At 41.2% G+C, this 15,610-nt stretch overlaps 1 protein-coding gene across 7 annotated transcripts in view; it reads right to left on the minus strand.

Annotated features, from left to right (window-relative positions):
- Positions 1-618: 618 nt before the first annotated feature.
- Positions 619-15,610, minus strand: part of PELI1 (pellino E3 ubiquitin protein ligase 1) — a 37,823-nt gene continuing 22,831 nt past the window's right edge. For 4 of the 7 annotated variants that reach the window (XM_015856560.3, XM_015856557.3, XM_085542376.1 and 1 more), the window contains 6 exons: positions 8,787-8,931; positions 8,208-8,337; positions 6,385-6,486; positions 4,271-4,468; positions 3,973-4,161; positions 619-3,131 (listed from right to left, as the gene is read on the minus strand). In XM_015856560.3, coding sequence (XP_015712046.1) covers positions 2,532-3,131; positions 3,973-4,161; positions 4,271-4,468; positions 6,385-6,486; positions 8,208-8,337; positions 8,787-8,857 — 1,290 coding nt within the window. In that variant the 5' untranslated portion in view covers positions 8,858-8,931 and the 3' untranslated portion in view covers positions 619-2,531. The remainder of the gene's footprint in view (positions 3,132-3,972; positions 4,162-4,270; positions 4,469-6,384; positions 6,487-8,207; positions 8,338-8,786; positions 8,932-15,610) is intronic. The other 3 variants (XM_085542377.1, XM_015856559.3, XM_015856562.3) reach the window with 1 other exon arrangement.

Raw genomic sequence — 15,610 nt, forward strand, 5'->3', positions numbered from 1 at the left:
CTTAACAGGGTAGAGGACTCAGCAATGGTTGCGCAGTGGGCATGGAAATACAAGCTGCTGCTGCTTCTGCTCTGCAGTCAGATATTTGCATTCCCAGTTGCAACAGCACTATTGGCTCCACGCTGTACCACCAACGTGGGGTGACTATGCTGCTTGCAGTTACTTGCAGTCCAGTTCTCAACCTGTTTTCACAACTTGCCTCGGTATTTCTCATCCTCTTTAGTAGCTTTTGTTATTTCCTTTCCTGATTTTTCTCACCCCTGCCTTCAACATCAAGACCATGATAAGATGTGTCCAATCCACTTTGAGGGCAATGAAATCAAAAGCTCCTTATGTTTTCTATGAGTCCAGCCACTCGGTCGGCATTTTTGCTTGCATTTCATTAATTTCAAGTCACTCGGAGATCATTTACCGGACTTTCTATCTTGCCTTTGTTAATATAGGGTTACATATAAAGCACGCTGAAAGGTGACATCTGAAGGGAGTCTTTCCAATCTGTGGCGAACGTTTAAACTCTTCAGTTATTATTATTAACCTACACATGCAGAACACAAGAGAAGTCATCTCTGGGCACCCTCCCCATCTCTTGGAAACAAAGCAACAGATAATCCCAGAATCTCTATTTTTTAAAAGTGTTTACTCACATAGTTTGAATAAATTAATTTGCAAATAAAAATTAAACTACAGAATAACATAGTTGGAATAAAATGATTAGAACAACTACAATACAGGGGGTTTCTTGCTGCATAAGCTTCATTACTTAATGCATATAATCTGGAGAATGTCAAAAATCAGTTATATTTCTATGAAAAGGGAGTAACAGCAGTTACTTGTACATGACAACTAACTGAACTTATATAATACAGGTTTCCTGACACATGCATTTCCTGAGTGAACCAAACAATATATATAATTTCTTTTTAAAAATGAAGAAACAATTGACAGTCAAAAGCAAATATTTCATGACATCTAAGCAACATACATTTCTTTTTAAACCAAAAAGTTTAGAAACATCTTTGAAAGGGAAAAATTAAAGTAAGGTATAAAGTATGGAGATTTGCTACCATCCATTACACAGTACATATGAAACAAACAAACAAACAAAAAAAAAACAAACACAAGGTTGGCCTAAAAAACAAAAGTCAGTTTGTGTATTTGCCATTAAACATGGTGGGTTAGCAGCAAAGCTGGATGTAATGCACTGGCCTTTCCTGGCAAATACAGAATGGAAATGAGGGTTAGGGTAAGGAGACCACAACCAAGAGCCCAGCACAGTGCAGACAGATCTTATTCAGTCTGCCCACACTGAAGTCTACGAGGCCAGTCCCAGAACAAGCTCTTTCCTAACAGATTGCCAAGTGGGTCAAGTGCATGAAGACACCAGGATGCAGCACACATCCAGCAGGTACCAGGCTTCTCTTTTGTTCCACGTGTGGCCTAGATGAGTACCTGCACCCAGCTCCTCAGAGCAGCATATAAGCAAGCACACAATACTGGTGGCTCCCGCATGCACAACTGCAAGGAGCCAGACAAAAGGCAGATGATGTGACTGACAAAGCCTTTCTCAAGAGGAGACTGTGGCCCACTCACAAACTGCTCCCCCACATCACCTCCCTAAACAGCAAGGAACAAAATGAACCTGATCTTTCAGGTTTGTTAAAGGTTAACATTGGAAAAACCCCTCAGAAATGTCACTAATGCTAAATAAAGATGTGTTAGCATGAAGGGAGGAAAAAAAGAAAATCCTTAATCTAGACTAAGTTGCATATTCAAAGAGACTGGTAAATAATTTCCTCGTAACCAGATCGTAAGTACAGTCCTACCAAAAAGACATTTTAAGAAGTCCTTCTTAGCTACCTTTCACATGGTTAAAGCACATCTTGACACCATCATAATTTGCATTAGCTTTGTTCAAGAAGTATTTTAACTATTCTAAGAACTCAGTACTGCAGATTAAAAAAGATTTTCCTACCAGTTCCATCTCACCTCCTTCTCCACCCAGAACTGTTCTACACATCCAATTGCAGGATGTAACTCACTATGACCATGCTACTCTACACATTCTATGCATTTTCAATAATAAAGATAAATAGAAAAGAGTTAATATACACGTTATATTTTACAACGTTTGCATCCAAGCTGTAAACTACTGCTCTTTGAACGATTTACCCTCCAATATACAAAAAGAATGGAAGCAAATTTCAAATACTGTGGGGGCATGTGATTCAAAAACCATTAAACGAAAGGCATTTAAATTCAATCTGCAATACTTCCCTCACCTCTACAAGAAGCAGTCATTAACTAAACAAGCAGGACTTCTCTCTTACCCCTGTTCCTTCCATTTGCAGACCTTTCTCAACAGAGAGGGATTTAGCCATCATAAAAAAAAACAAAAACAAACAAAAAAAAAAAACAGAATTCTTTATCTTAATGCAAACCAGCAAAGCCCAGAGAGTACGAAAAACAGTTGATTTAAAAATCAGAATCACTTAGCTTATCAGTTTACTGCAGTCCTTGGTTATACACATGTATTAGTCAAGAGGTCCTTGGAAAATGAGTCTGATGTAACCTTGCTCACCAGCCAGCTGATGCGCACAGAATGGACAGGCTGCATGAAAAGTGTGAGTACCATGAGGGAGAGGGATTTGGGACCAATAAGCAGTTGTCTTTTCTGAGCACACGTGTCCGCATGGGCTGAACGCGTGAGTTGGAGGTCCCGCATCCACATAAAATCCCGCTTCACATCCAAGCCACAGAGGCACATAGGGGCCGACAGAGCGGCACATGGGACACTCTCGATCCTTGCCGTCTCTCTCCTCCTTGTTTCCCCAGTTGTGATAGCCGTGGACGTGGCCACAGTTCAGGTACACCCACGGCTGCTTTTCGTCTACAACATCTTTTCTCTTCATGCTGGGAAATGCCAAGGTGTTAAAGCCCACTGGACACTGGGGCCTTGCCGCATTGATCTCCTGTCTCAATGCCTCCAGGTGCTTGACAGTAGGAGTGCGCGAAAGCCCTTCTGCAGTGCGCCACAACAACGTTGCTCCACACAGGTCAATCAGAGAGCCATCCTGCAGCTGGTTTGTTTCATTTTCAACCTTGTGATGGACAGAGGAAGAGAAAGGTTCCACCTAGCATTATTTGAAGAGTAACAAGGCACTTTCATTATGCAAGTTTACCTGGAAGATCCAGATAAAGCTTCAAGCAACTACTGAGTGCCCTATGCAAGGTTTCTACTGAACCTAGTGCCAGTTCCTTCCTTGTCTTTGAAATAAAACCTCCTAAGAGATCAAGGTATACAGTAAAAATTTATGTGGAGTCCTCCATTGTATTTTAGACCGTTTCATTCACACGTGTACTTTTACACTGGGCTCTGCTCTCCCCAAGAAAAATCAGCTGCCAGCATTCCTTACTAAATGCAGCAATAAAGTATTTGTGCACATTTATTTTTGTTAAGAGACCCCAAGTCATACCAAAATTAATCACCTCCTAAAAATGTTACTACCAGTGCTTTGGAAACAAAGAGGAAGGTAAAAATGCAAACAAAAGAATGAATATCCAGCTACATAGACATGTGTTAATAAATAGTTGTTCTTTTCTATTCTTTAAGAAGGGAAATACAGTAAAGCTTCAAAGCATGAACACAAAAGGGAGAATAAGGGAAATGCTCTTTAATACATGAACACAACTATCACATCTTGCAGAAGGGTACACTACAGTGCCAACTCATTTGGGGAGAGTAGTCTCGATCTGTACTTCAGTACTATTTCTGAGACAAATTTAGTTTTTCAGGTCAAGCAAGAACCTTTCATGTGTGAACAGAGAAAGAGGTATAAGTCAATGCAGCTTATTGCATAGGTGACAAATGCACTGAATTAGGCAGATTCTGGCTTCTGTTTAGGCCCAAACTGTATTACTTGTGGCTGTACCCATTTTAAACATGCTACATAAACCACTGGCCTCTGCTCTTACCATTTTTCCCCTCTGCTGAGCCGATCTGGTTTCACGGAGGCTGAACACATTCCCACACACAGATATCTCTCTCCATACCCCTGGTTTGGAGTCTTCTGTAAATCCATTACGAGGGTGCATAACAAGAACTCCATTTGTGGTTAGTCCATCCATTTGCCCATCTGATGTCTTCCACTTTGCAGCCTTCTCCTAAGAGAAACAACAGCAATGAGAACTTCTAATTTGGCTGAAGCAGAGCCTCAAATTATATCAAAAATGAGCCTGCATTGATCTGGGAGAACAAAAAGAATTCCCTTACCCCAAGAAAGATGTTCTTTGAGGAGTCAAATCCTGCAGCATATATTCTTGCTGTAAAAGGAGGATTACGTTCACATATAATTCTGCAGGCAAATCTTGATATAGTGCTCTGCACAGACTGCGTATCTGAATTACTCTGACTTCCAGGAACTGTATCTGTCACAACAAAGTCTATAGGGCTCTCTGTTGATCTACCAATCTGCAAAAAGGGATTAAAAAAAAAGTTCAAACTCAAAGCAATTTAGGAACGATAAAAACAATCATGGCATTCCAATTTGAAGCACTTCAACTGATCCAAGTTTAGTTTTCTGAAGCCGAATCTGAACTGATGATTTACTCCACCTCCATGTGATCAAAGTTATTCTAAAGGTTAAGTACAGCCAACTGAACGAAGGAGGAAAAAAAGATGCAATTAAGGTAACACTGAGATAATTTCCCATTGAAGGTCTCCTCATCAGAAAAGTTAAAACTCAGGTCACCTGGAACAGCTGCAACAGCAGCTAAACAGCTGGGACTAAGCAGTTAGATGGAGAAGTGGTATTCACACCTTGCATGCCCGGAGTATTCTTAGCAATGCCATGCTAGGTGGAGGTATAGATGTAAGAAAACTGTCTGGAACCAATTACATGAGTTGACTCCGCAGCTCCAGAGAGAGACTAAGAAGCAACACATCTGTCAGGAAAGACCAGGTACAAGATGTTTGTGGCTGGGGCAGTGTGATGTTACATTAACATTAATAGAACACAACATCTGACAGCAGCCTGATTTCTTCTAAGATGATGGTCTTAGAAACAGCAGGCTGCAGAGTAGTTGTGCCTTCTTTTTAGTTGTATGGAATAAAAACAGGTTTGCAGTCTCACGCACTTTTACTAATTTTGATAGAGTTACATGTGTTTGACTGCTTTTTTGTCTTGTCCTCTTTACAAAAGAGGGGTTATATCCCAGCCCCAAACATCCCCACAGCCAGGATCCAAGCCCACTTGCACATTACCACCTTTCACTCACTTCCAGAGCTCTCAAGCCTCTTAAAACATAGCTGGTTACATTAATACTGATTAACTGCTAGGCAGGAGACAAAGAGCCTGAGGTGGTTTTTGATGAAGGCCAGAGAGCTTTCATGAGACTGAAACTGCTTTGTCAGAATGTGTTTCTCTTTTTTTTTCCTTAGACAGGATAACCCATCAGTACACAAGGATCACCACTGGCAATTTAAGAGTAGAATACATGCACATAGCATGCCTAAAGAGAGAACACTTACACAAACTACAGCTTACGCTGCAGCTAGTTCGTTACAGCTCTTTTGCTGTTGCAGATATTTGCAGTTGCATACAGCTTCCTTGCCACATACCAACACCTCCCACCTCCTTAGATTCTGCAATGTCGTCACAGTTAAATGCTGTGACAGCAGAATTCCTTGCCTTACATTAGGTACAACAACAAAAAAATCCATGTGCTATCAGTCCAGGAATCAGAAGAAACAAAACAAAAAGAATCAGAAACAAAACCCTTTTGAGAAAAACAGGAAATAATAAGTTATGAGTGAACACAGCTGCAAATGTGTTTGTGGTTCAATTTCATACACACAGGAAACTCCCATGAAGTTATTCTAAACTGACAGCACATTACAAGAGGGCCCTCTCTCAACATTTCCCACCACTTTAAACTTGTTCCTGGGGTTGCGTTAAAAGTTTTTCCTGTATTTCTACACTGCATTTCTTCTATCTTCCTAGTGGTTGATCCCAAATCTATTCATGAATGCTGGAAGCAAAGCTCCAAGTGCTTCAGAGAACAGTGCACTTTACTCTTAACTTTGTAAGGAGGGACGAGACACAGGTTATGTGACTGGTAGAACAGCAGTCAATAACAAAACAATAATTCTGTGCTTTAGTCACAAAAACAGATTTTGCCTCTGACCAAGTAAAGCTAAAAGAGATGCACAGATACACCACCTTCTACACACGATGGCCTTCAGAATGAACAGAACTGAACATCTCTGAAGAAAAACTGCAGCAAGTAACAGAATTTCACATCTGAGAGGCAAAGCATATTGAAATAACAACTCATTAGAAACCAGCACAGGGGAGAACACATTTTGGTCTCATTTAATTCACATACCTGGAACATATCTGTGTTGCTGTCATGGGTATATTCAACTACTACTGTCTGGGCCCGAGATAAAGTGTAAGATATGCTGTGTTGGTCCTTATTGCTTATTGCCTGTGGGGGAAAAAGACAAATTACTGAACCAGTGAACAATAAATCTTCTAAATATAGAAGCAATGTAGACAATATAACCAGGCTCTTTTCTGCTCAGTGAACACCTTAAGTCAGATGCTCATTAGTGACACATCTGTAGTTAGACTTGACAAAAACCAGTCCTCGTCATTAAAAAAAGAAACCTGTAGGATTGATTCAGCAACAGACCAAACTGGTCTCTTTACCACACACTGCCACAAAATAAATGTAATCAAAATGGATTATTAGTCATGCTTAATATTAAAGGACAGCTGACTTTGACACACAGAACTAAGTGCAAAGGCTGAAACTGAATTGAACATCTTCATAGCCTTCTCAGCCTAACTTCTCAACAGCAAAGCAATAACAAAAACTTAAAGATTTCATTCTAAAAAAGAGCTCTGAGTTCATACTAAAATCACAGAATCACAGAATTGTAGGGGTTGGAAGGGACCTCTAGAGATCATCGAGTCCAACCCCCCTGCCAAAGCAGGCTCCCTACACCATGTCACACAGGTAGGCATCCAGGCGGGTCTTAAATATCTCCAGAGAAGGAGACTCCACCACCTCCCTGGGCAGCCTGTTCCAGTGCTCCGTCACCCTCACTGTAAAGAAGTTCTTCCGCACATTTGTGCGGAACACAGGTGATTAATAACATACATGGATAAAGAAGCTACAAGCAGTGCTAGTAAACTGGGTAAGAGACCTACACATCATAGCAAAGTAATCCAGGTTTTAGTTAGTTTAGATTTTCCTCCCAGAGATTATGCCATGCTTCATAAGCAAAACTAAATCCATCTGAACAAACAAACTTCTGTGAAATGCTTCCAGATAGAACTTACTATTTGAAGACCATAAACAATCAGCAAAGGTGAGTATTAAACCAGGAATCAATACTCCTAAGCATTGAATTATTTTCAGAATCAAGTAGATGCTCGGATGCTCAGAACTCTGTCCAGCCAGACCTCAAATGTCTAAATCATTTCCCCTTGTCCTATCACAACAGACCCTGCTGCAGAGTCTGTTCCCTGTTGACTGATATAAAAGTGTTGTTGGATCTCTCATCATCCTTCTTATCCACTTGTAAAACCCTGTCTCTGTTGCTCACTAGGGAGGGTATACCCTCCTAAACTTTCCTTTTCTGGTTGACATACCTATACAAGCCTTTCTTATCCTTCGTTGCACCCCTAGCAAAGTCCAGTTCCAGTTGTGCTTTGGTGTTCCTGATGCCAACCCTACACTATCCCTATACTCCTCCTATGTTACCTGTCCCTGCCTCCACTGCTTGTGCATTTTCTTCTTGCTGTCCAGTTTGATTACATCACAGTTCAGCCATATGTGTCTGTGGCCTTCCTTTTCTGTCTTCCTACACCTGGTGATAGAGAGCTCTTCTGCACACAGGAAAGTTTCGAGATCTGACAGGCCTGTTCTCCTCCCTTAACCTTGAGAACAGATTCCCAGAGAGTTTTGTTGACTAACTCCTTGAAGAAATAGAATTTGGCTTTCCTAAAATACAGCTTCCTAATTTTACACTCTTTGCCAGCCTGATATTCCTCAAGAGAGCGAGCTCCACCACTGCATGGTCACAACAGCCTAGACAGCCTCCTGTCCTACACATCACCGATCAGTTCACTCGCATTGGTAAGTAAAGGTCCAGCATTGCACCCCCCTGGTGGGGCTATTACTTGGCTAATCAAGTTTACCTTTGCTGCTTGAGGGGTACAGGCAATATGCACAGTGCTAGGTTTCACCCCATTTGCTTTGGGCCTTTTAAATAAAGCAAATCTACTTTTTCTTCTTCCTCTGTCTCCATTTGGGAGTGATCCATTGTACCTATAAAAGAAAGGACAGAAAAATAATGAAGTCCATATTCCTGTACGCCTTCTCATGAGGTGCAGACCCACATGAAATTTCATTTTAAACACAAAGCCTTCTTAATTATTGCAATATTAATAAGTTACAGATCTCCAATTAGTTACGTGTATTTAAATCTGAGAATAGGTAGATAAAGTACTGAATCATGCCCACAGAACTACAGTATATGGACTCAAAGACTTCAGTGCAAGGAATGCTGTCTAGATCCATCTCAAAGCAACAATCAACAAGTAGAAAGGATTTGTTTCAATGCTTGATTGATAAAATATCAAAGGAGTTCAAGACACGGTATGAAAGTGAGAGGTAGCACGATCACATCACCTCTCACAGCAACCTGCAGATAACCAAGTTAAGTGTGCCTTGAAAATCTACCCTTATTCTCATTTCCAACAAACATAAACACTTACCCCAATACGATCAATTCACCATACTTCACCGGTGCTTTTGATGGATGATTTTCTTGATCAGGAGAAAACATGAGCTTAGCTAGTGACTTCTTCTCAAACTTCAGGTCACTGATCAAGAGTTGTGGCACACTTTTTTCATTATTTCCTGTAAAAAAAAATAAAGAAAATGAAATGTAACAGACTGAAGTCCATCAATTACAACAACCTGCACGCTTATTTTTGGTCTTCCTGTACACTAGGTACATTATTTTGCACCTGCTGCTTTCCCATATTTTGGCTTTGCCTGAAATAACTTAAAAAAGTCACTTGAAGACACGTCAATTCAGGCCAAACTGCCAGCAATAACTATGTGAGCAGGCAAGTGTTTTCAGAAAACTCCCATACAGCCTTGATAAAACGTCCATCTAACGTTATTCATACACAGATAATTTCTTATGAAGTATTTGTCCCATCAAATTTAGTATTTCAGCATTTGTTTTGCTTTAAAGTTTTCTTGCATTAGAGTTACTCATGTTGTCTTCAGAACTCGGTTCCTAATGATTTCATCTCCTCCCTAAATGATTAACCTGTTTTCTACTTGAATCACCACAGCAGTCTTTTGCCCTCATTTCAGGCCTCTCCACACAGGAGTAATTTCAACTTGGTCATCGCATATTCACATACAGCACTTCACATCTCTTTGCTAAAGTACACAGTGGCTGTCCTTTGAATTAGCATTTAAGAACTGAGAAGAACCACTATGAAATCCCTAATGCCATCCATTAGCAAACGGCACAGGAGTAGTAAATACCATAGAAAGGCTGAAAAATATTTGAATAGTACCCATCCTATTCTGTGTTCTTCAAAAAAGAGCTCATCAATTCACCTAGAGAAGGGCAGGAGGCAAGCATTAAGAATTGTTTTAAACTCCAGTGTTAGTACAAAAAGCTTCCCCAGTTGAGTGAACACCTTCATGGAAAGCTAAATAAATAAAAAGGCAACTCCAATTCAGGCAGCTTCTGAGTCTTGGTAAATGTAATTGCATATGAACAATTAAGGGAGACTCTACTTGAAAGCACCACCCAAACTGGTGGCCAGTGTTCTCTTCTTAAGAGCTGACTGAGCAGAAATTAAAGGAGAAAAGTTCACGTGATTGCCTTTAGCTGTGCAACAAGTCTTAATACATGAAAGCATCAAGCATCTGACACCCAGCTCCCTCTAATGCTCTTTCCTTTGTTGTTGTTTCACATTTAAACAAACCCAGCCAGGTTTATTCCAGGAGCAGCACATACAGTGTCTCAGAACCTTTATAAGCTGTACAAGTCACTTTTGGAACTGCTAACACTGTAGCTTCAGTTCAGGCACATACCATATTCAGTGCCCCCTAAACAATTCAGTGCAATGTACAAGCTATTTCTCATGCTGTATGATCTGCCCAATGCACTGTACTCAAAAGGAAGACATTTTTTTTCCTCCCGGAAATAATAAATGCATGAACAATGTTCTGTTATTCTTAACACTGGTTCCTCCGTAGCAAGGAGAAAGACTGTGGCAGGTAACTTGCACAATACTGCCATGTATAGCATGGCGAGTCATTGAAACTGCTTGCCTAGAAAAGCTGTGGATGCCCTATCCCTGCAGCTGCTGAAAAGTGGCAACCCTGCCCACAGAAGGGTGTTGGAACTAGATGATATCTAAGGGCCCTTCCAACCCAAGCCATCCTATGATTGTGATCCTATGGGTAGTTGTTTTGAGGGAGTGGAAAGAGTTGATGTCTAAACTGAAAACACACTTAGAATTTGGTTTAGGAACAGAAACTTGGTTTCCCACCAACCTTCTTGTTCTTAAATACTCACTTGAGTTACATGGGGCAAAGACTGCTATTGCAGAAAGCAAGCCACATATTTCTGATATTTGTATAGAAGGAAAAGCCTTATTGTCCTCTGTTCTGTTACATTCAAAAGCTGAATCTGGAGACAGACTTAGCAAGCCATGCGCTGCTGCAGCACTTAATAATGAACAGACTCAGACTCACCAAGCACTGCAGATCTAACATGCCTTCAGCCACTTCATAACGCACATACATCAGTTCAAGTCCAACTGAACATCAGGATCAGTGCCAGGAATGTCAGGATTGTTGTCAATGGCTCTTTGTCCAGGTGGAGGCTGGGCACAAGTGGTGGCCCTCAGCAGCCCATCTTGGGACTGGCACTCTACAGCTTCCTTATCAATGACAGACAGTGGAATCAAGTGCACTCTTGGCAAGTTTGTTGATGACACCAAGCTGAGTGATGTAGTTGGCACAACAGAAGGAAGTGATGCCACAGGCTTGATAAGTGGGCCCATGTGAACCTAATGATGTTCAACAAGGCCAAGTACAATTTGTTGTACTTGGGTTGGGGCAACCCCAGATATGCATACAGACTGGGAGAAGAACTTACTGAGAAAGTCCTGCAGAGAAGGACTTGATGGTCCTGGTGGATGAAAAGCTGGACATGAGCAGCAGTGTGAACTTGCGGCCCAAAAGGCCAACAGTTCAACAGAGGGTGGCAGCAGGGGGAGGGAGGGGACTGTCCCCCTCTGTTCCATCTTTGTGAGGCCCCACCTGGAGTACTGCATCCAAGTCAGAGGCCCCCAGTATAAGAGGGACACAGAGCTGTGCGAGCAGGTCCACAGGGGAGCCATGAAGATGCTTAGAGGGCTGGAAAACCACTCCTAAGACAGGCTGAGGAAGCTGAGCTTGTTCAGCCTGGAGTAATCTCTGGGGAGACCTCACTGCAACCTCCCAGTACTCGAAGGGAGCTTATAAGTAGGAGGGAAACTGATTCGTTTTGTGGTCTGATAGCAATAGGAAAAGCAGGGAACTGCTTTAAAGTAAGAGGGGAGACATAGGTTGGATGTTTGAAATAAATTCTTCACACAGAAGGTGGTGAGGCACATCACCCAGAGAAGCTGTGGATGCCCCCCGCCCCCTGAAGGTGTTTGAGGCCAGGCTGGATGGGACCCTGGGCAGCCTGAGCTGGTGAGGGGCAGCCCTGCCCTCAGCAGATGGGTTGGAGCTTGATCTCTAAGATTCCTTCCAACCTAAGCCACTCTGTGATCTGACATTTGCCTTCACTTACTACCCCAAGGTTTAAGCCTCTGGGCACATAAAAACAGAACAGAAGCAAGTTACAGGAGTATGTCTACTTTCCCTGAGCAAACCGTTTCCAGTGGGGAACCATGAGATGTAATGAATTTTGGTTGAACTACCAGGTTTAGTTCACCAGCTATGCTCAATCATTCCACTGTCTTTTTGGTCACAAGTCTACATTCATGTTTAGCCTGTACTGGCTTCTACAGCAAGCCTTCCAATCCTGTTTGCACTGGGGCACAGCACCTTTGTGAATAAGCTTGCTATTTAGCCAACCGAGCACAGGCTTTAAAACTGCATCAAGAATAGTAGTATCTTAATGGTTAATATGGGGTGGGGGGAGGGGAGAACATAAATTCAATGAGCCCAAGCAGAGATTCATTAAACACTCCGCTGTGAGCTAAAAATACTAGAATAAAAGTCTCTTTGTAATAAATTACCATCATTTTCTAAACACAGAGCCAGCATTATAGGCTGTTAGCAACTGTAGCTAGTGCCAGACTAGCCCTTTTCTAAAATACTGCATTAAAAAAGAAAGAAACACTCTCACTGTATAAAAAGAAGTCCTCTGTCAATGAGGAAATTAAAAATATGCTGATTCAGATGCAAAAGATGAATATTTTTCCATTTTTATATTATCATTATGTTCCGTATCTACATATTCTAAGGTTTAGGGCTTTTTTTTTTTTTTCCTTACAGAAATAAAGCACAGGACAGCTACTCATTTTTTATACAGCTTGCTATTTGTAGTTCTCCATTTACAATCCCTGCAACCATCACATGCAGCTCTTCATTCAGCAATACTACTTTAAGTCAGGGAGGATATAGACAAAACATAACCCAACTCTTCTCACAGGTACGCAGTGACAGAAATAGGAGGCAACAATTAAGCTGCAACACAGTAAATTATGATTAACAATTAGAGATGGAAAAAAAAGTCCTGAGCAGCTGCGAGACCTTCACTGCTGGAAACATTGAAGCCTCAGCAGCACACGGCCCTGAATAACCTGATCTAGGGCTGCCCCATGTAGAGAGACTGGTGAACACAACTTTCCAGCTTAAGTCTAGGCCTAGAATTCAGTTTTCAGAAAGCCAGCACCATCTCAAGAACCAACCAAAGCACAAGTGCTTCTTAACCCTTCAAAGATAAGCCCCCGACTTGTAGATTTAAAGGACTGGAACATCAAAATTAAGGTAAGCATGACACAAGAGGGCTGCATGTAATACCCGTCTCTCAAGATGAAGATATCTGCATGTGTCAAGAGAACTGAGAACTGAGAGGCAATAAGCAACTAGAGAGATGTAAAAGAAGTAATCTACAGCAGCCCATCTCCTTGCTTGATTAGAAGTCCTATGAAGCCAAGACCACTGGATTTGGAAACACAGTTGTTAATACAGTAGCTTACAGCACTACACATGAAATAACTGGAGTGGCAGCAAATTTTGGACATCTTTTTAGAAGCTTCTATTTATTTTCTATCTGGAGCAACTGGGTAAAAGAGCACACAAGTCCCAGGAGAGTGTTCCATGTTTATAAGCTATAGTTTCCACTCTTCATCCAGTTCCTAGTTAAAAACAAGCCCCTGTTTCCTTCACACACACACCTGGAACTTTAGGTTCAGCAAGTCTGATTATATTTCACTTTCTAAATCAGTCGGATTCTGTCTACAGCTTTCATCCTTCATTGCAGATGCATGGGAAAAGTATAAGCAAAACAGCTGGTAAGTATTCAAGTTGCACTGTCACTTCAGATCTGTAGCACTACTTTTCCTTCCTATAGGAGGGTCATTAATTTTCCCCTCCTTTCAAGGAAAAGAAATGCTACCTAACAAAAGTGTAGAAAAAGCCTCAGGAGAATGGAAATTTAGCCCAGACCTCTGCTTTTGTATGGCTTTTTATTTCATTACCCTATATTGTCTGCTTTTCCTAACCTCTGAATAAGCTTAGTCATCCCTATATACACAAGAGCATCTTATGATACAAAAACACTGAAAAGACAACAAGGCTGAATCCTGAAATGAGAAAGCAGCCTCTCCCACTTAGGATAGCAAGCACAAAACAATGCAAACAAAACACACTGCCTGTATACAACTCCAAAAAGGCATTAGTTTGATACACAAGACCAAATCTACTGCTTTTCACCGAGACTACATCCAACCTTTTCCAGTGAAAGTAACAGCTATTTAGTTGGGTTCCCACACAGTGTGCTGCCTCGAGTGCTGTTTCCATCACAGAGGCAAACCAAAGCAGCTCTTAGTAGTTTTATGAAGCTCAGAGGACGAGTGAGGATGAACATTTTTCCAGGCAAACATTTTAGAACAAGACTCCTATTACAGTTGCCTATATGAAAACTTGTACTTTATGACGGTGCTCAAAAATCTCATTCTTCTTCAGAAGATGGAAAACGTGTCTAACTGCAGAAGCCTCATTTCAATCAGACCTCTGCTACCTTCAGTTCCCTTACTGTGAATCGCCGCTGATGGGATCAGAGTGGGGTCAGGCATATTAAAACTGAAGGAGTTATATAACAGCTAATGATCCACCGTAACAGTTTGACAAAAATCAATTCTGAAAATATTCTCAAAAAATAAAAAAAACCAGTATTTTTTCAGTTACGAAAAGTAACAGCTGAATCTCCCCTGAGGAAACCATGATATCCTCCTACAGATTATAACTGATGTAATTCAGACTGTGTGTGGGAAGCTGGAAACATTTGTCTTTTAGCACAAGGTGGCTATTTTAAAGCTGTCACTGCAATATTATCCATAACCTTAATTAGCAAGAAAAGGTTCTTTACCAGTTAAACCTTACCACCCATGTGCTCCAAGTCAGCTGTCAGAAACCAGTGACAAAGCATAAAAACTCAAACCATGTTAACTCACTGGTTGCTTTAAAAGAACTTTTCTTTATACTCTCAGCACTAGAGTAATTAACTACAGGATGCACTGGCTGTGTCAGCTGAGCCACCAGACAGAACTTATTTGTATAAGCTACTTAGAAAGATCAGCACACAGACTGGTTGTGTTTGTGCTATGACAGTTACTACAAGCTCTGTATAATATTTTAAAGGGAGTTTTTAATCTTTATTTGAAAACTGGAGTATGAAATCACTTGTACAAGCGATGACATCTGAAGCCATAAAACAGTATAACAGGCATGCTGATAAAACAATGCTCTGTGCTCATTAACCACAGCACTACCTATTTATATCTTCACAGAGCGCTTTGTGAAAGTAGAAGCAGGAAATGAAAAACTTTGTGCTGTGCCAGTATGAAGTGGCAGAAGTAAGGTCGAATGGTTTGACACAGAACTCTGCAGTCAGGATCCCTTAGAGTCCCACTCTTTACTACCTTCAGACAAATTACACACTATTCCCTCAAAAATAAGTAGTCTCAGCATTCACCGCAATTCAGTGAGAGCAGCACAGCTTCCCTACGCAGATTAAGAGCTGATACCAAAATATAGGTGTTTCATTTTTAAAAGGACCATTACTCAAACAGATGGAGCTTGTTATGTTTTGATGATTGAGCACAGGGAGATCTACTGTACAATGCACCTGAGGTAGCGGAGAGCCCTGCACTTGCACAAAACCACAGTGACATCTTGCTCCACAGACCCGAACATCACCGTTTTGCTTTCCAAGCTCCTGACTTCCTGACGAGGCAGTTCATGTACCAAAACAGCAGCTAAACAGACGCTCATATTACACTAA

This window comes from Coturnix japonica, chromosome 3, assembly GCF_054131305.1.
Source record: "Coturnix japonica strain WE chromosome 3, WE-NBRP24, whole genome shotgun sequence".
NCBI lineage: Eukaryota > Metazoa > Chordata > Aves > Galliformes > Phasianidae > Coturnix > Coturnix japonica.